The sequence below is a fragment of the Balearica regulorum genome, chromosome 6 (assembly GCF_011004875.1).
Source record: "Balearica regulorum gibbericeps isolate bBalReg1 chromosome 6, bBalReg1.pri, whole genome shotgun sequence".
Taxonomy (NCBI): Eukaryota; Metazoa; Chordata; class Aves; order Gruiformes; family Gruidae; genus Balearica; species Balearica regulorum.
Window position 1 is genome coordinate 14,260,005 of NC_046189.1, and position 25,445 is coordinate 14,285,449.

The 25,445-nt window shown below is 39.2% G+C and overlaps 2 protein-coding genes across 3 annotated transcripts; one reads left to right on the plus strand and one right to left on the minus strand.

Moving 5' to 3' along the window:
• Positions 1-3,031: 3,031 nt before the first annotated feature.
• On the minus strand, positions 3,032-15,737 carry FASTKD2 (FAST kinase domains 2). Of its 2 annotated transcripts, none has more exons than XM_075756407.1 (12): positions 15,634-15,737; positions 14,103-14,894; positions 13,592-13,695; positions 12,003-12,111; positions 10,347-10,470; positions 7,961-8,100; positions 7,478-7,650; positions 6,924-7,087; positions 5,769-5,990; positions 4,754-4,838; positions 3,597-3,711; positions 3,032-3,179 (listed from the first exon to the last, which is right to left on the minus strand). In XM_075756407.1, the coding sequence occupies exons 2-12, from the start codon at positions 14,784-14,786 to the stop codon at positions 3,060-3,062; spliced, it is 2,040 nt and encodes a 679-aa protein (XP_075612522.1). In that variant the 5' UTR covers positions 14,787-14,894; positions 15,634-15,737; the 3' UTR covers positions 3,032-3,059. The 2 variants fall into 2 exon arrangements, with proteins under 2 accessions (XP_075612522.1, XP_075612523.1); XM_075756408.1 differs by having other exon boundaries at positions 15,539-15,674.
• Positions 15,546-25,361, plus strand: MDH1B (malate dehydrogenase 1B). Its single transcript, XM_075756410.1, has 10 exons — positions 15,546-15,810; positions 16,255-16,367; positions 17,310-17,444; positions 17,608-17,750; positions 18,433-18,935; positions 20,026-20,167; positions 21,152-21,315; positions 21,704-21,843; positions 22,842-22,927; positions 24,647-25,361. Exons 1-9 carry the CDS (start codon positions 15,789-15,791, stop codon positions 22,905-22,907), a joined length of 1,428 nt encoding a protein of 475 aa, XP_075612525.1. The 5' UTR covers positions 15,546-15,788; the 3' UTR covers positions 22,908-22,927; positions 24,647-25,361.
• The last annotated feature ends 84 nt before the right edge of the window (positions 25,362-25,445 follow it).

The window sequence follows — 25,445 nt, forward strand, 5'->3', positions numbered from 1 at the left end:
GATTAGCAGGACAAATACTTAAGTCCAGTATTTCATAGCTCAGAATGAAGGAAAGATTTGTATGGATCTACTTTTCAGACTTCTTTATAGCCCAGGAATGAAATATGCTGCCTTCTTACAAGAATCTGGTCAAATATATGGTCGCTCTGTGCAGCTGAGTCCACTGTCTTTAAGTCATAGCTACATAATTACTTTAAGCCCTGTCCTTGCTTTATCTTCTTTAACAAGCCTTCAATTCATTGAAGATCCTCCCTCAGCAATTTACTTTACTTAATAAATTACCTATTTTCACTTTACATGGGGTGGAGAACCTTGGCCTTGCTACAGATTGGATACACCCTTGAAATACCTTTAGTGAGTCAAACACCACAGCAAATGTCTGGATTCCATCTGTTAATAAGAAACACCTATGGGCTTTATGAACTAAAGCCATATTCAGCTTCCTGGTTCCTCACTCCTTGTTCAGAAAAAATTTCCAGCCACTGCACTTACAAAGTGTTCCGAGTGTGAATAAAGGTTAGAAACACACGTTCCTGAGTCTGCAGGCAGACTGTGAAAATGGTAGAGAAAGGTGCAGCTTGCATCCCCTGTTAGCCTCACTGGCAGGTCAGCTAAAAACATCTGTTTAGTATCTGTTTCACTTAAGAAAAAGGGATTTTGCACCTTTCGCACCAAGCAATCCATGCAGTTACAAAACCCACAGGTACAGGAGCAAAATAATGATTGTTGATCTTCATTGTGAATCTCCCACTAATGCTAATAAGCATGATTCAGGAGAGAGAGGAGAATGGTATTCTAAATACAGATTGTAACGCACAAAACAGGGGATTACATCTCCCTTACTACATGAATTGGACACCTGAGAAACCTGGGTTTGCTTCAGATATAGCAGTAGAGTAGCTTTTTTAGCAGATATAAAGATTCAAGAAACCCTGAGCTCTGAAGTCTCTCTGGCAGCAGCTACATACTGCTTGGAACTATGAAATCGGTGTAGGTGACATCGTAATGGCTTAAATTATTGAGGTAGCATAAATCAAGGTATTCTAATAAGCAAGGTGATCATTATGGCAGACTACTACACTTCCATACTGCTCGTATGAGTTTCCATCTACTCATAAGGTATTTAAAAAAAGAAAGGATGGTGATTGGCTAATTTAATGTTAATGTGCTATGCCATTTTGTGCCCACTGGTGGCTAATTCTGTCCAGGCTGCTGGCACCCCAGAGGACAGCATACTTCCCTGCCTGGTGTTTTATCCCTGAAGAGATGGGAGCTATGCATGTGCTACTGAGGACCTGACTGAAAAGCTCAAAGCAGAGGAAGCAGTTCCCCAGCCCAGGAGAGAGCCACAGCTGACAGTGCATTAGCTTGGTTTGCAGGGCTTCAAGTCTGAAGAGCACCAAATGCTTTCTCAAACACAGCTCTGAGCACTACTCAACACTCCAGCACTGAGTATTTCAGACCTCCTCCAGTGCAGGCCCAGACCATGAGTCAGTCAGCCAGCTCAGAACGTCCGAGTGGCTCTGACCAGTCTGCTTCACAGAGGAATTTGTACAGACAATGCTTGCTTTAAGTAGAAGATCCAAAAAGGAGACACAACAAACTTCTCATCAAGTCAAGCAGATGAACTCCGCTTTGGTTGTTTTTCACAACTGCATCAAATCTGGTTTTCTGCATGTGCTGCATTTCAGAGACTGAAATGCTGAACAGCTCATGCTAGTTTTTGTGCCAGGTTACTGTGACAATGGTGCTTTGGTTGCAGTTTCCTTCATAAATGGGCACCATATTCTATCTATATGTTCTGCAAGAAGTTGGGCAGTGGATTTTTTTAAGCACATTGTTTCTTTTCACCTTATCTCATCACCATGATACCTTTTTATCTCATCATTGTACTACCTTATCCATGTGTCCACGCTATTCCAGAAAGACAAAGAACATCGTTCTTGTAGCTTATCAAGTGAAGCAAGGGCACCACCGTTAGGTAGCACACAGTCACTGTAGAAAGTATTGCTGTTTCCCTTCATGCTGATTGGGCTGTGGCTATGCTATGGCAAAATTATGACTGAAGATCCGATTACACCGCAGAAACAAGCAAGCTCTTGTTGGCAAATGTATGAATTTTGAGCATTCCAATGCTCTTACTAAGTATTTCAGCAACTCCAGCACAAATGGATTATACCAGTAAATGTTACCAAGAACAGAAAAGATGTACCAGTCCTCTCTGCTCCTTCAGCTCAAAGGCCCAAAACTGCTTCTAGGATTCTGCCAACATATTCAATTCCACCACTACATAACAGGCCAGTGGAGGTGCACCACAGCACGTAATTAACAAATCTGAGTATTGCAGCACCTCTTTAAATAGTCGTGGAGACACTGTATCAGAAACAGAGAGCAAGAGTCAGTTTATAAAGAGGTGCCAGACCTGTGTTCTTGTAGCAAGAAGTCTCAAAATCTATTACAGTAACAGTAAAGCAAAAGGTTCAAAAGCATACAGCTAACAGAACCATTATTGGGTTGAACCTCTGAAAACTGGGTAAGATTGGTTTCTCCAGAAATTTTTCACACAACTTTGGATTTTTTAATATACTCCTTAGGCTGAGTTATATACTGCTTTACTATTTACAGCTCTGCATAAAGAACACAATGGATGGTGGGGGTGGGATGTTGGGGGGCATCCTTCTAGTGCGTATTTGTAGGTCTGATTCCAATAGAACTTGAAATGGTCACTTTCCCTGACCCACCTCAGGAGAGAAATTTGACTTGGGGCATGGAAGAAGGGAAGCAAAGTGAAGACAAAATTAAGAAATTTCAACAGCAATAGATGCCAGCAGGCTTTTTGGATTAATTAAGTAGTTCCTTCCACTAAACAAAATCCATTTCCCCTTCACAAAAGAAAACCCCCACTATCAGCAGACATTGTTCATTTTATAAACTTTTCTCAGTATGTAATACTGTGGAGTAGGCAGCTGTGTATAAAATTGCTTATCTCTTCCGTTAAAACCTTACATTAATTACATAGGAAAAAGAGAGATCAGGAGACCCAAAATTTTTAGTTTATTTTAATTATTATCCTGCACAGTCACTTCAGAAGAAGGGAAAGTATTTTCTAAATAAATTTTTCCTTTCAAAAACTCAACTGCATCTTCATTTGTCATTTCCTGAAACTTCTTGTTCAGGACCTGGAAGAAAGGAAAAGGAAAGGGTACATTAGTTCTATTGTCTTTAGCAAACTACCCTGTCCCGTAAGTCAAGCACTCAGTGATGGGAAGGCCATAGGGAGTCATTGTATTTTGAAAACAAGTTGACTTGAATCATTCATTCTATAAAAATCAGGGAAATAAGCCAGTCATGTAGGTTTTTAGGTACAAACCAATTCAGTGGCTGGATTTTTTTTTTTTTTCTGAACTATGACCATATTTATTTCACTGATAATAGTAAGTGGTAGCTTGTCTTTAGAGTTCCTCTGTCCTTTCTCTACCACCTTCTAAGTAGCAATGATGTACAATTACCACTCTGGAGATGGCTCACCATTCCCTACAAGGCCTGTTCTACTAAAAAAACTGTACTCATCACTGTGCTGGTAACAGGACTCTTACCAGAATCACATGATAGCCCAGTTTATTTAGATGCCGCTTCTTCATTGCCAGCTTTCCTTGGGGGTGCGTTGTGCCCACACAGAAGGCAGACAGAGGAACAAAGAGAATAGCCAATCTACAACCAAGAAGAGTAGGGAAGACTTCATTGTACAAATGCAGAATAAGCATTTTTAAGACAATTATTCAATGATGTCCTTTAACACTGCAGAATATATAGCTTTCTAGTAGGCAAAAATATCAGGACTGCACAAATTTCATTATCCTTTTCCTTCTCCAGACTTCTTCTATGAGCTTCACACAACTATCAGCATCTACCCAAATTCCTACAGCAGAAGTAAGTCCTTAGATCTCCACTTCTTCCACAATGAGAAGGAAATAGATCATTCAAAATTCTACATTATTTTGACAGCTTCTGCATTTACTTTGATCCTTTGCTAATATTCAGAATCAGTTACTTCCTGCGATAAAAACCTACTAGGAAGGGTAGGAAAGCTGAATGCCTTGGAAGCCTGACAGTGAGTTTCTGTCACTCTAGACACTAGCTCTCCTTTTCCCAAAAAGTGAACTATACAAAATACATTTCTGTGCAGTGATCCAGCACCCAAACATTAAGTATTATTCAATTATACTTAAGCCTTACTTAAATGATGTATGTCCCGGTTCAGTTACTGAGAGGTCATTTTTCTACACAAGATTAAATTAATCACCTAAAATGTGGATATGATGATCCTTTTTATTCAAATTATATTTCAGTAGCTGAATTAATTGCCATAACATACCATTGACATGCACATTTTAGAGACTTAATAACTGGACACACAAATATTTGGAATATTAAAACCGTAACGGCAATTTTTTGGAAGGGATTTCAGTCATACTTCAAAACCTATATCCATTACAAAAATGTCAGATTACTGTGATGTTTCCTGCCTCTTTCTCTGAAATGTTAAGTTTTAGCCTCTGTTAGAAGAAGGTAGTGAGCTGGATGAGTTGTTGCTCTGAACTGGCATGGCAAATTTTGTATATTTCAGTGAGCACAAATAACAAGTTAGTTATCTACTTTGCTTTTGCAAATCAGGGAACCAAAGAAATAACTGGATGGAATACATATAAATAAAACTAGCCTGCTAGAAAAAATACGCAATCAAAAAAGACACCTTTGAACACTTGAGTCAGTGTGATCATCTGTTGCAAGTATTGGGAGCACTTTCTTTCTGTCTGAATCCATTCTGATTTCAAAATCTGAAAACAAAACAACAAAGTATTTTAACACTGCAAGAGGTTACACTTATGTTCTCACTTGAACAATAATGGTTCACACTGTTTTCAAATGAACAGGTCATTTGAAAAAGTTAACAGACACCGTCACTGCTCTGTTTCTAATTGCTGTTCTCTAATAATTTACATATTACTGATAGCTTTTCCCTCCCTGCAACCAATATGAACAGCTATAGCTTGCACATCTCCAGAAAAACAAACACGTTTGTTTTTGGAAACTGTAGATATAACTTTATGGGAGTGAAATCATATTTTAAAGAAACTAGTCTTGATCACAGTCTGTCATACCTACTCAGATTTTCCTATAATCCCATTCCTCATTAGAAATATTTGGGAACAAAAATTATTACAAATACAGAAAAATTGGTAAGCTGGGTGGCTGGCAAAAAAAATTAGCAATATCAAAATATAAAGAACCCCAAATGTTATGAAATAATCACCTGTCAAAGAAGGTCATATACCATTTCATAAATGAAAATAGAACCCAAACCTCAGCCAGAGCTTCAGAGAAGAAACAAGTCGGAGAACAAAAGGTGGCTGCTGTTTGGCGTTGTTTCTAATGTGATTTAGTACTAACATGTCAACTCTCTGAAACAGTTGGCCATATTGCATTTATGTACAATTAACATCTGCTTGCTGATGCTTAACAAAAAGTCCAAAGCAGTTTTGTAATTAAGAGCAATCATAAAGTTTTAGTAAATTGACTTAAATACCTTAACAGAAGCATCCTAGAAAGAAGATTCACCAATCAAGGACATCATTTGTTAAAAGATTGTGACTTCAAAGTGTTGCACTTTTAATCGCTTGCGCCCTACCCAAATTTGTTACCACCTTATTATTTTGGGGATTATAAATCTACATTAAAAAGAATATGACAGTAATTTGGCTTCATACCAATACGATATTTATATGGCAGCTGAACATTTTGCCGAAACATGTTCTCATCTCCCAGAAGTTCTATCAGTGCCTCCCGAGCCTTTCTGAGATTAAAAGATACTAATGAAGAGAAATTCTCAGTCAGCACAAATGCAGGCTTTGTGAAGGAAGGGCTATCAAGTTCCATACACGCTTTCACACAGCAAAGCATCATTTCCTTTTGTTCTTTGTAAAGATCATCTGAAAAAGGATACAAAAAAAAGTTACATCCAATGTATCATCTTGCAGAATTTTTCATTTTATTATCATTTATAGTCTGGTCTGGCAGAGCAAATGAATTTCAATATAGGAATCAACACCCAATTGGTTTTACACTGATTATTGAGTATCTTCAATATATCGTTAAATATATACCATCAATTTACTAATTATAAAGCCTATGGCTAGGACCTGCCCGTTTATCCAGTCCTTCCCCTCTTCTGTACACAGCTCCGTGCATGCTACCAGTTATTACAGGAGACTTAAGGAGAACATGGAATGAGAAAGCATGCATAAAAGCCATTTATGAAATCCAGACAACTAGAAGGCTATTTATAAAACAAAGAAGGGACATCAGACTTAGCTGTAATTTTGGAACTATACTTTAAGAGTACTAAGCTGCACAAACTCTAAGCAGTTACAGCTTTACAGCTTTCAGGTTCAGCCACAGCAGGCTCAGTGTTTTACTCTACACTGAATTTCTACTCTGCTGAACTACTCTACTGGCCGTAGAGAATTGTAATGTGGAAATTAAATTCTACTATAAACCATTCCAAGTTCCTCATGGGAGCAGTCAAAAAAACTTTTACTCATGATTCCAGGCACTAAGGTTTGTTTGCAAAGGTTAAGACTTCCTTTGTTTTTAAAAATGCCTGAACATCTGTCAAAGATAGAACCTCTGGCTCTTACCCATTTCTACCATTTCCACAAATCTCACATTCACCTCTCTGCATGTGCACACCTACTAGTAAACTGCTGCCACCATCACTACATTAGCTTTGTCTTGAGGACTTCACTTTTAATATTAATCACATTTGCATTCTTTAATTTCTAAACTTTGAATACAATTAAAATAAATTATGTACAGAGGCATTATGCCTTTTAAAACGAGAACATGACAAAGTAAGGGCTGACCTGGCAGTAGTAGTTCATCCCTGCTGTCCTTTTGCAGCAGCTCATCAAGTGCACGATGAGGAAGATATCCCAAGACGCTAAGTGAATACACTGCCTTCAGCAGTTCTGTGTTGGAAATCTGAGGGAGGTACTTATTCAAGCAGCTATGAAGAGTCTCAAAAAACCTTTTCCAAAAGTAGAAGAAAAGTATCTAAATACACAAATAAGGCTATATAAAATACAGACTTCAAACAAAAATACAAGTTAGAAATCTCTATTATCTTGTATAATTATATCGTGTGTAATCTAACATTAGCTTTTGACTCTTCTTTGAGGACACAGCTACGTATCAACAGGTTTAGTAGCCTGGTCAGTCTAGAACCAAGGTCTCCATTTTCTATTATAGAGAAAAATTCCTATGTAGAAAAAATGTGAAAAGACACAGCAGAGTTACCTTACAGATTAATAAAACAGGATCATGAACTCTTTCGCAACTGAAATCAAATACTAGTTGCCATACATTACTCTATATTGACTACATAATGTATTATTAGGCATTCTAAATGAAAACCTACAGATGCTTTTGGCTTCTGGGAACATAGTTGAGTCGTGAATATACTCGGAGAACAATCAAAAGGTTTTTCAAGTTGAGGAATTCAGGGTCTTCTGTCACCTTCTCAGCAAAAGTACCCATCAGCTCACTAGGCTGAAAGGAAAGTGTCTCGAAGGCAGAAAGAAAAAGGACAACCTAAAAGAAAAGACAGTTTTATAAGGTCAAGACAGCCGGTAAAGTGGCTCCCACCTCTTGATTTCATAAAAGACATTTTTAATGAAAGCAAAATTTTCAAACTATTACACCTCTTTTATTTCTTATTTCTTTATTCATCAATAAATAGAAAACCATTTTAAAAATGTAACTGCATCAATTTCATCAGACTGATATTCCTAAAAAAAAATCTGTTCTCCAAAGATCAAACACAAACATGAACTAAGATGGAAAGCACTAGAAACTGCTTATTCTACTAGTACCACTATAAATTATGTGGTCTCAAACTCACCTGTCTTTTATCCCAAAGGCAGGCAGTAGAACTAACATAGTCTGCTAATGCTGAAAACAATTTTACATTACGGTACTGAAGATTGTAACAACCTTCCAGAATGAGAATTAACTGCCGAAATGGAGCATCGTGGACATTCTCTGTAACAGAAGAGCAAAAAAGGACAAATGATACAAAGCAATGGGAGCTGTAGGTTCGAGACATTGTGGGAACAGTTTGGCTAAGGGATGGAGGAGGGGAAACAAAAAAAACCCCACCATCAGGTAAGGAACTGCAGAACAGATCAAGACTAGCTAGCAAAGCTAAAACACATGGAAGAAACTGAGAGGCAGAAAAAACCAAACTGAGTCAGGATCAAGCTAGAGGGGATAAATCAGCAGAAGGGGACAAGTTAACAAAAGAAGCAAGAAGATTGTGTTCCTATAACATGATCTGTTTCAGGAGTCTTGATTTTCAGCACCTCCCTGCACTCAGCCTGGAAACCCTCAGGCTAGCCCTTTTAGTACTGACTGAGCCATTGGGTTGTCCACTTCACCATGTCAGCTGAGGGAGTAACAAAGAGGTGGATCTAAAGCTGCTGATTAATCAGATATTAGCACATGATGAAATTTACATTTTTTCCAATTTGGTTTTACAAAACTGCAAGAAACCACAGATATAAATCTATGTCTAAAAAGCACTAAAGCATTAGTGTATGCCAAACTGGAAAACGTGGAACCATAACATAATCTTCTGGCATATATGCATGATGACACAGATTGAGTGCCAGATGACAACAGAGTTGTGCACAGGACTGCTGCCTCATTTGCCACACAAGATGGACCTATTCCTGAGATGAAAAAGATTAAGTACTGAAGAACAATGCTCTCTTGAACATCCCACTTTGTCTGCTGCAGTGAGGGGCATACATGTCATAAAAGACAGTGACTGCAAGAGAAAAGAACACAGTTACAGTAGGAGGATCAGCAGCCATCAAAACTAGACTTTGTCCTTTCCTCTGCCAGATGACTCAAGAGGATAGCAGGAAAATAACTGAATTTAACTCCTCTGAGTTGTGCTCAGTGATTTTCCAGGCTCAGCATAAACCACTGTTACCTCATTTCTTGAAGTGCCGAGTGCCGACAACTGTGACTGAAGCCAGTGAGAGCTGTGCATCAAATAAAGTGATTTGTAATGCCAGGTATTCTTAAAGAAAACAGGCTAATGTAATCTCATATTACTAGACACTTTGACCTCAATGTCGCTCTTCTGCACAATTAGAAAACGAGTATCACCACTGGGTCACTCCCTTGCTGCTGCAAAAACTAACTCAGTAACTACCTGTGAAGTACACAGTTATTTTAACTCTGGTCAAGTCCCCAGATATGGGAGAGGGGATTACTTTCTTGAGAGCCCCAGCAACAGCACAGAACCTGAATAACCTGCTGGAGAATTCCTTCGCCCCACAGGCCCCAAAGCATGCCCCTCCCTCCTCTTCCCATTCCATCTCCAGCCTCTGATAGAGGTCATGTCTGTCCAGAAATAAATTACTCTGTCCCCAGCGCATCATTTTCACAATGTGCAGCATGTAAGTCCTGGGAATATGCACTAAAAATATGCAGAAAAAAGTATGGAGTAGCTGCTCACTCTGTGTATGCCATCTAGCCCACATAGTGTGTGGTGAAAGTTCTATGGGAGAAGCCAGTATGTGTTATTAAAGATCGTGTCCTAGCACATACATCAACCAGGACAAATAAAGGCTGTACAAGCATCCCAAACACTCCTGGTTCATTTATGTTAAGAATGGTATTTTGTTATCTTAATGTTTTTTAGACGCAAATTCATATGTATTTTAAGTGTGAATCAATACATACCAACCACATATACTTAAGAAATGTACTGTAAAGGTATGGAGAGGTGAAAGCATTAGGTTTTCATGTAAATTTTTTCTGGGCTGCAGCATGAGGTCAGTTATTAAGCAGCATTCAATAATTAAATCTAGTTAATCAGGGAAACACTATGTTCCCTTTAGTTCAACTAATTGCACTAAGCCACCAATACATCCTGTTAGATGCCCATTTCCAATTCAGATTTGTTTTAAAAGTTTATCTGAAATCTATTTTTTTCTTGCTAGAATTCAATTCTTTTTCCTAAATTCTACATACAGAAAAATATGTAATTCGGGTAAGTGTTAAGAAGGGCAGAGACTACAAGAACTATTTGCTTTTGCTATCTATCAGTAATTTTCTGTCTTGCTGCTTGTCAAATGGCTCCACATTACTGTAATATGCTGTAAAACAAAGATGTTTCCTGAGTTTTAAAGGAAATCAGAAAAGGGAGATGAGACAATAATTAGGAAGAATTTGGTATTAGGAAGGGAAATTCAATAAACATATTTTTTTCTTACCCTGGATCTTTTTACTGCAGGCATTCAGTATTGGAATGGAACAATAATTCATTGCAACAAGAGCCAAAAACACACGCAGAGCATTCGGGAAAGTCAGATGGTCAATCTCTTTCAAAACTGCCATCTAAAGTGAATTAGAGTTTATTAAGTCCTTCATTCTTCACGTGTATTATCACTGCTTTCTGGTGAAGGCATTTTCACCAAAACTTTCCCAAACTCCTTAGCCTGTTCAGACTTATACGAAAGAAAAATGAGCAACAAACAGCAAAAGCATAGGGTAACAACTCACAATTTCTTAATACACAATTATAGCAGATCAAGTGTTCCACAGCCCTGTCACTATGCAAGTTCCCAGCAATTTGCCTTCATATGGAATTTTTTAGAAGCCGTCTCAGTAAAACTTATTTCCAAATACTGTGAATATATATCTTCTAACAACTCTTTAAAAAGTGGCAGAAATTTAATTGGCACAGTTGATTTAATGGTACTCCAATTACTGTTTTGGATGTGTGTGAAAGCTGTAAGCCTTCAAAGTGATCCAACAGCACACCGAGTGGCTTATCTTTAAGACAAACACCCAGCTACAAATGTGGATTGAGGCACAGAAGGACAGCTCTGATGCCACATAAGAGACTTCATTTATTGAAGCAGTTATTAGATTAATATAAATGTCACTAAAAATGAGACTACAAAGTATATTGGCTATTAAAATAAAATATAAAGGTTAAATACAAAATGCATTTACAATAGAAATTACACAGTATTAAAAATAGCACCCTGTAGACTCAGAAAATTAAGATCTCCCTTCAGTTAACAAGCAGAAAGGATACTTTCCTCTCAATTCCATATTCCACCACATCTTCGGCCAGTTTCTCACCATCTTATAAAAAGTGATAACTTGTCCAAGGTTTTATGATTTACTTCCATCTAACACATTGCATGAGCCCCCTGCACTGCTCTATTCTTGCCCAGTTTCCCATCAGTGGTATCTTCCCTCACTTCCTCATGAATGCTGTTACAAACTCTGACCTCAGAGCCCTTCAGCCATGTGATGAAAACACTAGCAGGCCCTGTTTGAAAGAAGGTTTCAAAAAGCATGTTTAAATCAGGGGACGAAACCCAGTACATCCTGCCATAAAACCTGCAGCCTGCTCCCAACCACTGTATTTCCCAGGGGGGGTTTCAGATACAGGGAAAGATAAGATCACAAGCTAGGTGAGTTCTCCTAGCATCTCACTCCCATTGGTCCTCTAGCTCTGTACCATTATTGGACACAGCCCCATCACTGACTAGTTTTCTGTCTTCTGGTCTTCCAGCCACAAGCTGGGTGAGGTAATCAGGAAACAGCCTGTAAGTACTTCTGTGAAATATCATGTGGCCAACCCAAACAAGAGATGAGGGCGCTGCTATTTTACTGCCTCAATTCCTTTTGTACTATCTCCATTGCTTTCTGTCCCCTTTTATGGTAGGATATTCCTAACCTTCAAATTTACGTTCCTCCTGCAGATATAACTGGACTATGATTCATATAGCAAATGCAGTTAACCTTTCTATTATATTTTCTCTTTGAGTGTCTGGAAAGAACCATACACAATTTATAAACAAGCAAGAGCACAGGCTTTGTGGAAGTAAAAATGAGTCTCCAACTAAATTTACCTCTAATTTCTTTTTCAGAAAGACTGGAGCATCTTTTCCCAGGCATTTCATCAGGTTTTGCAGTATAAAGATGTCTCTGATACTTGGAATGCGCTGCTCCACTAGTAATCTGATGAAGAAACACACACAAGGCCTTGAGCTAGAGAAACTGTTTAATACAGCTTTCCTAATTTCAGCAGGAACAGGTAGGTACCCTCTTTCTCCCTCACTGATGTACTCCCAAGTTAAAGCTGTTAATTCCCTGCTCCTCTCCCACCTCCATTTTTGCAAGGCTGGCATAACTCTACATGAGGTAGCTGCAGCACAGATATTTTCCCACGTGGAAATAATTATATATCCTTTCTTAATATTATCCTGATATGATGATATGAGTGTTGTTGCTGATACGTTAACAGCAAGGCATCTGCCCAGACTGCACATGTGATTGTGCAGACATGAGGGCTGTTAAGCCTCAAGGAATTACCACTCTTCCTCAAAAAAAAAAAAGGAAAAAAAAAAAAAAAATCACATTTTTATCATAGAATCATCTATGTGCAGGCAAGTTTTGAAACAGCCAGGAAACTCAGGGATAGACACTGACAACCCCGTGGTGCAAGTGAGGGAAAAAACCCAAATAAGCAGTGCTGTGGGCTGCAGGAATGGAAGGGGATATCAAGATGAAGGAGTTCTGCTTTCCCAGCACCTCCTTTTCTGTCTCAGAGGAAGGTACTGTAATTGTTATGTCTGAATCACCCTTAAATATACCTGCACAGCTACAAAAATATGAAGTGTCGCTTTCTAAGGCAGTGCACTGCTCTGAAATTCATCCCTGCAGATGCGGCTCCCTGCAAATGAGCAGGAGCTTCAGACATCAAGACACAGAAAGAGATGTAGATGGATCTCTGACAAGAACTGTGTACCTGAGCTTCCAGGAGAACCTGTTTCTGTATATCAGTAACACATCCACCTTCTCAAAGCAGGACCTGACACGGGACCAAAAAGTTCTAATCCATGGCAAGTTTTGTGACAGCCTCAGTAAAAACAATCTCATGGGAGTGAGCAGATTGGTTACCCACATAAATGTCATTGGCCCAGCAAAAAATCACTACAGCCAAAGAAGTGATTCTGATAAAGCACTACACAGAAGGGTTTGCTGGATGCACAAAGTCTAAGCGTGTCTTCATCTTAATTTTTACTTATTAAATTAAAAGAAAATATTCCCTGGCTGTTTAAACACATTTTTCATCATGCCAAATCAAAATACTTCACAAAGTAAGCTAGTCTCATTACCTCCTGTCTACACAAGGGTAATACAGAGGCACAGATACGTGAAGTGACTTCATCAACACCACAAAAATCCCACAGTGAAGGAGCTGCAGTCAGAATATGAATCCCCTGGAAAGCAATCTATGCCATCAGAAGCCCTTCTGCTCAAAACTGCAAAGACAATGACAAAAATCACTGTCTTCTACAGCTGCTGTCTTTTGTAATCATTTAAGTCCTAAAAGCACAATGTATCTTTTATGTGCAGACGTTCCCTCCATGATTTCTAAAACACATATATTCAAACAACATGTAAATATGAAGAACATATGAAAGATTTTTCTCACTGTAGTCCAGCTTGAAGAGCGCTCACATTCTTGTCCTTATCCAGCCCTGCTAAAGTAGTTGCCAAAACTGAGATACATCGGTTATCAAGTTGATTGAGCTTCTCCTGTTAAACAGTTTTCACAATGTCAGATTACTTAAGACCAGTAAGTTTCAGAAAAGAACAACTGACCACTCTTAATCTGTACCTGTCATCTTCTCATCCCCCCAAAAGTCAATTCATAAGCTTTAATTCTGCAGTGACCCACAAGGTCTCACAGCCATCAAATTTAGTTGTTTTGAAAAGGCTAACAGTTTTTGAGACTGTCTGTTAAATCTGTCTGAAATCAGGTAGTCATTCCCAAAATGAAGGAAATTAGAAGTATGCACAAATTAACTATGGGGGCCCTGTTTCCATGGAACATTCCATTAAACCAGGGACGTAACCCGGCTCTCTCTGATGTTGCACAGCCTCCCACAACAAGGCCCGAGGTTTCAGCCCAAGCTTAGGAGAAGAGGGATTTTGATACTTACTTGGCACACCCTCACCAAAGTCTGGACTAGGAGAGTATTCTGAGGAACGCCTATGTTCACTGCAGCATGCAGACTGAACACCAGGTCACCCCGCGTCATCCTTCTGGAGTCCCGCAGCAGCTGCTGACAAAGCTTGACAAAAGCGGGGTGCTCAAAGATCAGCTGCTTCTCGTAACGCTGCTGGTCTTCAGACAGGTTTTTGAGGAGCCTCCATACTGTAGTTAAACAGTTTGTGAAGTGCTTAATGGAAACAGCAGACTCTGAAGCCAAGTCCAGTACATCGCAAGGGCAGGTACATTTCTGGAGACTATTAAAAAATGGTTCACTATGATCCATTACATGCTTCACTTTAAAGCTCCCAGAATCATCCAACTTTTCAAGTTCCAAGGAGCTGTGGGGAGCCTGGTCGCTCACCAAAGCCTCCATACTCTTCTCTGGTTGTATTTTAGCACCTGTGTTAAAAACATCTGTCTTTTGAGATAGAAATCGAAGAGATGATCCATGCAGAGAAGGAAAAATATTTACAAACAATTTCCTGAAGTTCACATTTTCCAGGGGATCCCTGTATCTGCCAATCCATAAAATGTGTTTTCTTGTCGTGGCTGAAGATTTGGGAGTGAGCACAGAATTGCACCTAGGCATACATCTAACAGTATTTAACAAGTAACTTATTTTATTATTCATTTTAGCTAATGTCTCATTAATAGATTTGGAATGCCAACTCAAAGTAAGGGATCCGATGAAATTCTACAAGTAGAAACAGTCCTGGAGAAACTGTGTAAGATCACTTATCTGTAAAGACAATTGAAAACTATAGATTAGTTACCAGACTTTCAATTCCTGAAGTAAAATGCCAAATGTATGCATATGTTTTACAAGAAAAAAGATTTGGAAAAGGATCCCTGGAAAATTATTTGCAGAGAGACTTTTATTGGGTCCTCTACGTTTTAGTCAAACATTCAACACAAGGCTAACTCATTCTCGGTGTCAACTCTTTTCCCTCTTCGTTGTTTTAACCAAAAACTATGCTGGGAGGGAGAGTCTTTTCCTAACTGCCGTTTCTCCAAGCAGATGCGCCTCCTGACAGGGCTCTGCCGAGTCACCGCCAGCCTTCAGCTCCGCTTAACAGAACCCTGCCCGCCTGCGGCCACCAGCAGCCCGGCCCGGCCAACAGCCTGTCCCAGCCTCCCTGCGGCCGTGGCACACCCGCGGGCACACTCCCAGGGCCGGGGACAGCGGGCGGGGCAAAGCCCGCTTTCGGCCTCGCTTTCTGCAGGTGCTGGGCCCCGGGGAGTACGGTACCAGTGGCGTAAGCCCGCGGCCCGGCGCCAAGGGGACAAAGGCCTTTCGGCGGCTCCGCACCGGCTCGGAACACCCGGTCGCAACGGCGGGGGAACCCGCCGGGCCGGGCCAGGTCAGGCCGGGCCGGGTCAGGCCGGGCCGGGCCGAGCCGAGCCGTGCCGCCCGCTTCAGCCGCGCCGGGAAGGACGGGCGGGGGACACACCAGACCCTCGCCGCCGGTAGCCATTACCTTGCACGCGGCGGCGCCATAACACCCGGACCCCCGTCTCCGCGCGCTCTCGGCGGGTCTCGCGAGAGGGACGGCGCGGGCCGAGGGACAAACCGCCGTGGCGCGCGGCTCGTTGCTGCGCAACGCCGAAGCGACCGTTGGAGGGTGCCGCGCGCATGGCCAAGTTAGTGCTGGCAGGTGAGGCGGCGCGGCGGCCCCGGGGCACCGAACGGAGAGAGGGCGCGGCCGGCAGCCTGCCTGTGCTCGTAGCGGCCGCTCTTCTCTGCCGGTTTCGTGACTTGTTCTTTTAGTCCCTCTTTTAAGAGAGCGGTGTCTACGACACCCTGCCTCAGCCGTTGCCGAGTCAGCTTTCTCATCCTGTCGGGTTTCTGCCTCTCTCTGCTGCTAACCCCCCTCCTCGGGCTGCCCTCCTCAGCCCCTTAACCGCTGGCTGAAGAGAGTGTTTCACTTCCAAAATATCCTTTCTTTGCTGGATCATGTGCTTGTCCTCTTACTTTCTGGGAGCATCACAGGATGTTGGTTACATAAGACTCGTTGAATTGGAACAATTAAAAAACGTTTGGTCTGTTACAGTTAATGTCACAAAATCTTCCATTTGTGGTGGTGTCGCTGTGTTCACAGGTAAGGCAAACTGCCCTTACTATGCCAAAGCTGAACTCCTGGCTGACTATCTCCAGGCTAACTTGCCAGACTTCAGAGTTCACAAGATCACTCAGCACCCTGACAAATGGGAGGTAAGGGATTGTAAGTCAAGTTGTTGGTAGATGTCCCAGTGCTCTACAAACTACAGAATGTGCTTATCTGTAGTATGCCTCTTCTTGTTAGCATTTTGATATGTGGGTAGAGGTGCTGCAGAAGCAGCTTTAGCTGTGAGAGCCAGCCAGAGGAAAAGTTTGAATGTTATGAGAGACTGGTATTTCTGTGAGTCTTACCACAGAACATGGGCACAAAATGAGGGCTAGCCTAAAGCTGTACTTTGTCAGTAAGAAATTCAAGTTTATTGGTTTTTTATTATGTATAAATGGCGGCTCAGCCTGTAAATCTTTTGCACACTGTGATTGCATATGCCTTCAGACTTGTTACTTGTCAAGAACATTTCTGGCATTCAAGGGCTTTGAATTACAATAGAAGTATGAAATTAAATCTCACATATTTGTTTACAATGTGCATGGGCCTTTCTGAGTACTTTTGCTGTAGACATGTTGCCATGTCTACACTGTAGTTCCTATAAGGAACTGAAAAAAATTGCAGTATTACTTCATGAGAGACAGTAGTATGATGGTTATTACTTATCTTTTGCTTGACACCTCAGCCAAGGAATTCAAACAGTTAAGTGAACAGCAATTAACCTCTGCAGCTTGCTTACCTTCTGCAGCTAAATAGGGATCCTCAGATTGCTTGCTGCTTCACAACATTGCTATCTTTAGTACCGCTAAGATAATTGAGCAAAATTACAGCAGAAAAATCAATCAGAAGTAAGACCTTTTGCTGAGGTATCACAGTGTATCACTGTGCATTGCTTTCTGTTATTCCCACATTTTGCACACACTGGTACGTAAGTTGTGAAGAACCTTGAAATTATATATGGAGAGGAAATAATGTTAACAGCTGTAACATTTAAGTGTTATCAAATGTGAAGAAGTATTAAAACCTTTTTGCGGCGATGTTTACATTAGCAGTGGCTTCATGACATTTGTGAAATGAATGGATGGGAACACAGAGGATCTCCTATCATTTGGAGAGAACTGTTGGACCGTGGAGGGAAGGGTCTGCTTCTGGGAGGAATTAATGATTTTCTGGACTATGCTCAGGTAAGGAGATGCCTTTAATACTGTAAACCCATATTTTACATTTTCTTATAACATTGTTTTTCTTTATTCCTCCTTCAAATCTAAAATAAAGCTATCCTTTCAAATGTTAGCTTGCTGTGTTTGGGTTGTCATTTGATTAGAGATCACCCTTTTTTTTTCTTAGTACTATTATGGCATCACCTCGATGATGTTGAGTGAGGAAATGTTAGACATTGCTGAGGAGAACCTGCAGGCGCATATTGAAATTGAAAAAGAGAAGGAAGAGATTAAAAGTCTTATCAAGCCTTTGCAGATCTGGATCACCAGGTGAGAGTACAAAGAATATCTGTGAAGTTTCATTCAGCTTCAGAAGAATGCATGTTTTCCTATCACATATACCAAGTGTAACCATCTGAAGTTATATATGAATCCCTGTAATTTGCTGATTTGAATTAGGTTCTGTGCACCTCACTATGACCATTCAATATATAATTTAGAAATTATTTCTACTTTTGTTACATTTTGCACCAGTTTAAGTGAGGGATGTGAACAGGCAACGTTTAGAGCCCAGATCACCTTAGGGAAAAGCAAGTATTTACAAAATAATCTAGGAATTTTGTAGTTCAACTATCTTGCATTAAATGCTTTTGGAAATATTTAAACAAATAGAGAGTCTCTTCCAGTTCTAACTTTAGAAATTTCTGTATTTCTAGTGGTCCTAACAGCACCTCAAAAAATTGTGATTCTTTAAAGATGCTCATTTTTAAGTGACAATATCACCTGAAGCGTATAGGATGGAAAAACCTTCAAATGAAAGCAGGACCCAACTCTTTAAATTTTTAACCTGTTGAAATGACAGAAAGAGCAGTAAAGGATCCAAGCTAATGGTCTATTTAAACATCACATAAACAAATACAAAAGAAAGATCTTTGTGTTTATTTATGTGGTACTTCCAAACAAGCAGTGGTTAGTGGTAAACTATAATTTTTCTATATCCTTCTTTTATCAGTGCATCAGCTCCAATCTGTTATCAGCTGATCCCTCTCTTGGCAAATGGAGAAGTGTTCGGGGCAACCACAGAAATCAGTATCCATTTGCTTGACAGTGACCAGTTTAAGGAAGTTCTTTGTGGTATTGTAATGGAAGCTGAAGACATGGCATTCCCACTCCTCTGCGGTATTTCAGAGCACACTGAACTAGAAGAGGCTTTTATTCAAGCTGATATTGTCATTGTTCTTGATGATGTCCTCTTAAACCATGAAGTCCAATCCCTTGAGAACTGCATCAGAGAAGTGAGTGAGATCTGTCAAGTGTATGCTCCCCTGATTGAGAAGAATGCCAAGAGTGAGGTCAAAGTAATTTCATCAGGAAAAACCTTTGTAAACCTTAAGGCGGTGATGATTATGACATATGGCCCATCCATTAAGCCTGAAAATGTCATTGCCGTTGCAACATCCTGGGAAAGTGCAGCTAAAGCCATGCTGGCCAGGAAGCTGAATATGAATGCAGCAGGTGAATATATTTATGTGTTCTGGTAGCATTTGGGGAATTCAGTGGCTGGACACCTTTGAGAGTACATATTTCACTGCAGAACACTGTTGATGTGTGCGCAGAAATGCAAGCACAGCCGTGCACCCACTGAACTGCATGGCTGTATGGAATGCCAGGGTGTGACTAGCAGGTGCTACCATTTTCTGTGCTTACTGCTGTATGGATCTGTGCCTGATCCCATGAATGTCAATTCTCTTGCTAACTTTTGGATGCAGCCCTGCCATTCTGGCATGTATTTCATGCTGGAAATATACTAAGAGGGACCGAGCTATGTTGTGGAACAGGAACTAGGACTTCAAGATTGCATTTGCACTCTGCAGCACATTGTTATTTTGGAGACATGCAAGCTAGCTGTGAATAAACACAACAACATACTGCTGTGCAGATAATGAGAGTATAGTAGAACTGTGATGTAGTATTATTTCTACGTTAATTAACTTGCTTTCTCAGGTCAATTGTTATTGCTTGGTTATATTTGCATGGTTCTGCACTGCATAGCAAAGGTGTGCTCCAACAGCCTGCTCAGCATCAGGATTCTTTCAATGTTGCAGGGCTAGGAACTGGTCATCAATGACAAATCTAGATATTTTGGAGCCTAATAAAATAGAAAAGTATGTTAATAGACTGAATAGACTATCAGCTAGGCTAGATAAATTATTTTTGCACCAAAGCAGGTAGATTTTTTTTTAAATTATTTTCTACTGTTAGGGAGTCTATATTTGCGTGTACAGAATTTTAGAAGGAACATTGCTGTATGTTTGCAGTATGATTTGTTTTGGTTTTAACAGCTAAGTATTTACTAGGTTTTGTCTATTATGTACAATAACATAATATAAATCAAAGTTCCTTTTTCATCTTGTGATGAGGTTTCATATGTTTTGGAGAACCTTGTTTTATTTTTCAGATCAAATCATTTCAGCTGTCAAGGCAGGACATTGAATTGAAGAATAATTCATCTTGAAAGGGACTTCTGATGGTCATCTAGTCCAGCATACATTGTGAAAGTATTTGTCTGTCTCTTCATTCATCTATGTATTTTCCTCTGTTACAGGAGTTAAAGATGTGATTGTTTGGGGCAATATTACTGGCTGTAACTACATCGATTTGTCGCATGCAAAACTTTATGGATATGACTGTGCTATTTGGGGCCCAGCTAATTTTCCACATCCTTTGTTGAATATGATTTATGATAGGTACTGTACAGATTTGTTTTTTTAAAGTAAAACTAAATAACTGCTTTTAATCCATGTTTATCTGAACTGTTTAATAAACATCAAGAAATGTTTTTGTTTTCAAGACTTGTCTTTACTGATTAGCACTGTATATAAAGGAAAACTCAAGTTGAAGTACTTAGTCTGCAAAAGGCATAGTTCCTAGTGCTGCACATAGTTCTGACTCTCCTGCCAACTTTGTTTGTATTTTCCTACATATTAAGTGTGTTTCTTTTATATCCTGAGCAGCTTGTAAGAAGTAATAGAAGTCCAGATAGTGACTTAGATGTCTAGTATGCATGAAGAAACTTTGAAATAATACTAAACATATATCTGCATCTTGAAGTATCTGAATTCCCTTGAACATATGGCCTGAGCACACCAATGTTGTCAGTTTCCCAAAACAGACAATTTGTTAACGTGTAAAAAGGATACCTGGCAGCTAGATAGCTTCTTGTGGAAAGAGAAACAGCAGAGAAAGGATGAGTGGAGCGAGGGGCAGCAGATGTGACATGCACTCAGATCCAGATATATGGAGCTTCCACTCTGGTCTAAACCTGGTGTTTACTGGATGGCAGACAGTTCGTTTGTTCTATACTTGTACTGTGCCTAGCACAGGGTATGGTTCATGGCTGGGTTCTTATGTAAGATGGTAAATAATAACAATAATAATAAGAAGAACAACAACAACAACTACCTTTTTAAAATGATGATGATGATGACTTGAGTAAATGACCTCACTTTCATAGATAAGTAGTGCTTGTTGTTACCTTTTGAACCACTTTTTGCTAGACGCTATGTTTTCTGCTTTAAGTGCCTTGCCTTCAGCAGTGAAGTTTTAATAAGTTTCGACAATTTTCTTCCCTCAAGTTTAGTTCTTTTTTCCTCTAGAAAATTACTCTTCCTGCAGTCATCTTAGTTTTTTCTTCCTTCTCCCCCCCCCCCGCCCCTTTTTTTTCTTGGTAGCGAATGGATCCATTCAGAATTTCTGTCTGCACAGAGTTCACTGAGTTCCCGGATCTGTCATTGTATGGGAATGTTACCTGCTCATGCAGTAGCCACTGTACTGAGATACTGGTATCATGGCTCTCCTCCTGAGGAAATCGTTTCTGTGGGAATACTTACTAAAGGTAAATCTATTTTTGCTGCACATATTCTCTTGTACCTTTCCCCAGTATGTATAATGGTATTTTTTAATGAAGATTTTTAATTTAATAAAAACTTGTAAAACAAATCATGATATAATGGGAGGTTGAGAGGTTTTTTCAGCATAAGGACCTCCAAATCTGAGCAGTTTTGCTCTCCAGAGCTTGTGATTTGGTAATAACTTCTTATAAGCATCTCTTAGGTTAATATTGTCTTGTTGCACATTGTCTCTTAGTCTTTCAGTTTAAATGCTTTTCTGGTGTATGTGTTTTGCACAAGCTTTTTGCAAGTGTGTAGGACTTAATCTTGACACTGGTGAGGTGATGGTTTTTAATCAGAAATAATATGTTTGGGTCACTTTTTCTTCTTCAGGTCAATTTTGCATTCCTGAAGGAATTGTCTTCTCTATGCCAGTGAAGTTCCAGAACGGTAACTGGGAAGTCATGACAGAATTAGAAATTAATGAAACAACCCAAGAAGTTCTGGGACGCTTAGCCCATGAGCTGATTCAGGTGATAATTTCTTGTATCTAAGAGTATGCCCATTCTGCCACCTGTGGGTACATTGCAATATAACTTTGAATACCAAGACCTTTACTCGAAATGTTAGACATACAAATGGCACACATGCATTTATCCATGATAAATATTTATAAGGTAAGGTAGTATTTATATATGGAAATGAACAGACGACTGCTCTGTTGCTCAAAAAGGAGATGATAAAATAAGTTTACCTATGTAAGTGTAGAATTTGTACCCACAAGTTCTGCAGGCTTTGTGCAAAACAGAAATATTAGCTTTAATTTAATGTTTCTACGTTCTATACTGCTGATTGATTTTGCTTTTGTGGTATTCAGGGTAGTTCTATGCCAGAAGACATATCTTTTGGTATCCTTATGGCTGTGACTCTGCATGAATGAAGGCCAGATACAAGGAGTGTAGTGACAGGACAAGGGGTAATGGGTTCAAGCTGAAGGAGGGTCGATTTAGCTGAAATGTTAGAAAGAAATTCTTTACTGTTAGGGTGGTGAGGCACTGGAACAGGTTGCCCAGAGAGGTTGTGGAGGCCCCATCCCTGGAAGTATTTAAGACCAGGTTGGATGAGGCTTTGGGCAACGTGGTCTAGTGGAGGGTGTCCCTGACTGCAGCAGGGGGGTTGAAACTAGATGATCTTTGAGGTCCCTTCCAACCCAAACCATTCTATGATTCTATGATTCTATGATTTTACTAGAATTAGGGATTTTTCAGAAAACACAAAATCAGTGAGCAGTAATTGTATCATGAACTTTTTGTCACTTAGTGATAAATATAATTTGGCTAAATATTAAAATACTAAGAAGACTGGTCCCAAACTTTACATTCTAGCTTCAATCAGATTTTGTGATCTTCAGTCATACTAGTAACGTGTAAGGATTATTTTAATTTAACATTTTAAGTTTGTGCTAGAAATTACAGTGGATGAAAAGAATGAGTGACACTAAACCTGGTTTGGGTTTTTTTTTCCCAATCAGGAAAAGCTCATTGCACTAAAGGAAATAAAAGAAATACATCTGAATGGAGCTGATAAAAATCACTAGTAAAAAATATTTGCGTCAAGGTGGGTTTTTGTCCCCATAAAAGATGAGATCAAGTTTTAAGTGAGAATTTAAGTAATGGATTCTTATTTTATATCCCTTCCACTTAAATAGATATAAAATTCTTCAGGAAGGAATATAAATAACAAGTGCTTGTCCAATGTATCCTGACCATGCCTGGGGCGTGGTGATAGTAAGGACAAGCCTGCGTGGTAGCAGCCTTGTTTTGATAAGTTTCTATTGTGTCATTCACAAATCATTAATATAAAAGCTGAGAATAAATAATACATTTAGCATGACACATTTTGTCTTAGGTTATTAGTAAATATAAAATCTTTTCAACCCAAGTAACTGTTATTAAAAAAGCACTTTCACCTTATATCCTACTATATGTTTTTGAAGATATTCTTTACTATACTTTACTATTCTTTACTATCTAGAAATATTGAGTTGAATTTCCTAACAGAGAAAAAAATACTGTAAATTGGAACTCAAACTTTTCATTTTTCTGTTTGTTACAGTACCAAACAGTTCATTCAATATCTTTAGTCTGTAAGCCAGTCAGAAGAACAAAAGGTTGAGACACCTAAAGACAGTAGGCTAAAAAAAGAGATATTCCTACTTTCTATAGAGAAGGCAATCTTGGTAAGTGGCAGCCACATCTGCCACTTCTTCCAATTACAACAGATAAAAGATCTTTTAGAGATCCCTACGTTATAAATTATTAAGACATTTCACTTTGTTAATGACACACCAAGTTCATCATGCCTTATTTTTATTTAATACATAATGATATGAGAAATTTCAACTAAAAATCTATAGAACAATTTCAATATCGCTTCCTAATATTTAGGAGCATGTGGGAAGACTATAAGCTCCATTATACTACCATGGCAAAACTTCCCTGAATCCACGGTCTACTTTTCCCATGCAGAATACAAAACCCCACATCTTCTCCTGTCTTTCTGTGCTGCTTTTCCTACCTATTTTGCTTTTCAAGTTCTCTGTCCTCTTAAGATTACATAAAGAAAAGAAGAATCATTCATCAAAATAAGAACAGATGAACTTTAAAGTGTGTTTTATTTTTGTTTTCTCACTTTTTCCCTATTCTCAGGTTCCCAAATCCCTGCACTTTCCCAGTGTTCTAGCCATTTTCTACTTTTAGGTCCTACGGGCCTTTTCCCTAGTTAGTCCTCTTTCTCCCTTCCTTCAAATTTTCTTGTACTCTCAATACAAAAAGTACTTTCCAGTACTTTTATATCATAGTATGAGTTGTTCTTTTGCATTAAAGGCAGGCTGAAGAATGGTGAAACTATTTGGAGCTTGATGCCCAGAGCCTTTAGCAACCACATAAGCCTTGTGGTTATCCATGCTTCTTTCTCAGGAGAGGACTACAGACGCAATAAGATTTTCTTATTCAATGCAGAGTTTAATTATTCCACTAATCATGAGCTTGATTAACCCAGACAAGAGATTCCCAGTTAGACATGAGTGTCCTTCCCTATCTGCTCTCTACTCGTATGGCACTACTTTTCTGTAGAGCTATCCCATGCTTCTTGTGCCTGCTTTAAACACTAAGCAGAGAACCTTTCCACTGCTAGCAGCTAACAGCTTAGTTTTGCCCTACTCTTGTGACATTAGTATCAAGTGCCATACTATTCTAGGATTACCTAAGTGCCCTGCTTATCTCCTTGCATTTTGGAGGTTGGAAAAAATATGTACCATTTTTGCTTTTTTTACAGAGATGGAAACCTTGCCTGCTGGTTCACTTTAGCCAGAGTTGTCTGGAGGAGAAAATGCTGAAAATTCCCATGCTAAAACAATGTTTCCATTGCTCAGAAGAGCAAACTACAAAGAAAGGCTAAACATTGGAATAGCTTTTACTGTATCTTCCTCATCAAAAAACCTGGAAATCTGTAGGCAGAAAAATATTTCAAAAACAGTGTGAATACAGCATTCTTAATCTAGGATTTCATTTACATCCAACAACTTATTTCTTCAGACCAATAAACTGTTTCAAAAACATTGCTTAATGTATAAAAAGTTCATATTAAGACCATTTTGAGCAAGATTCTCACACATAGAGTAGCAGTTTTATAACTCCAAGCTCCCAGCTCAGACAACTACAACACAGTAGTTGTGTAAGAATGTATATGGCTAGGCAAAATTGATTTTTAACACAAAAAATTAACTATGTACATCTTAGTGACAAGATCGTTTTTGTCTCTGTGTTTTTTAATTTATTTCATTAATTTTATAGGGACTACTCATATGTTTTAAGTCAAATATGCAATTAATTAAGTCCTTATCTAACCAGGATTGTTGAGGAACCACTTTCACTTGCATGTCTTTGGCGTCTTAAAAGATGGAGACTGTGTTAAATGAAATATTATTGTACTTGCTAATTTTTTATCAGATGTGAGTGTTTAAAGCAAAATAAAAATTTTTCTCTTCTTTCAATCAGATACATACAGTTGGAATAAATTCATTATTTCTGTTCAAGTGGAGGTTTAAACTCTGAACAGGCTAGACTTCTTGAGG

Bases quoted from the DNA above. Each gene is read 5' to 3' on its own strand.
- FASTKD2 (XM_075756407.1), bottom strand. From the start codon at position 14,786: ATGAATAATAAAATAAGTTACTTGTTAAATACTGTTAGATGTATGCCT. The intron at 12,112-13,591 runs GTGAGAAAAATC...TTTCTTCATCAG, and splicing joins GCTCTTCAAGCTGGACTACA to ATTACTAGTGGAGCAGCGCA. The intron at 3,712-4,753 runs GTGTCTTTTTTG...TCTTGGTTGTAG, and splicing joins ACTGACTCAAGTGTTCAAAG to ATTGGCTATTCTCTTTGTTC.
- MDH1B (XM_075756410.1), top strand. From the start codon at position 15,789: ATGGCCAAGTTAGTGCTGGCAG. The intron at 17,751-18,432 runs GTGAGAGTACAA...TTCTTTTATCAG, and splicing joins TTGCAGATCTGGATCACCAG to TGCATCAGCTCCAATCTGTT. The intron at 21,316-21,703 runs GTAAATCTATTT...TTTCTTCTTCAG, and splicing joins TGTGGGAATACTTACTAAAG to GTCAATTTTGCATTCCTGAA.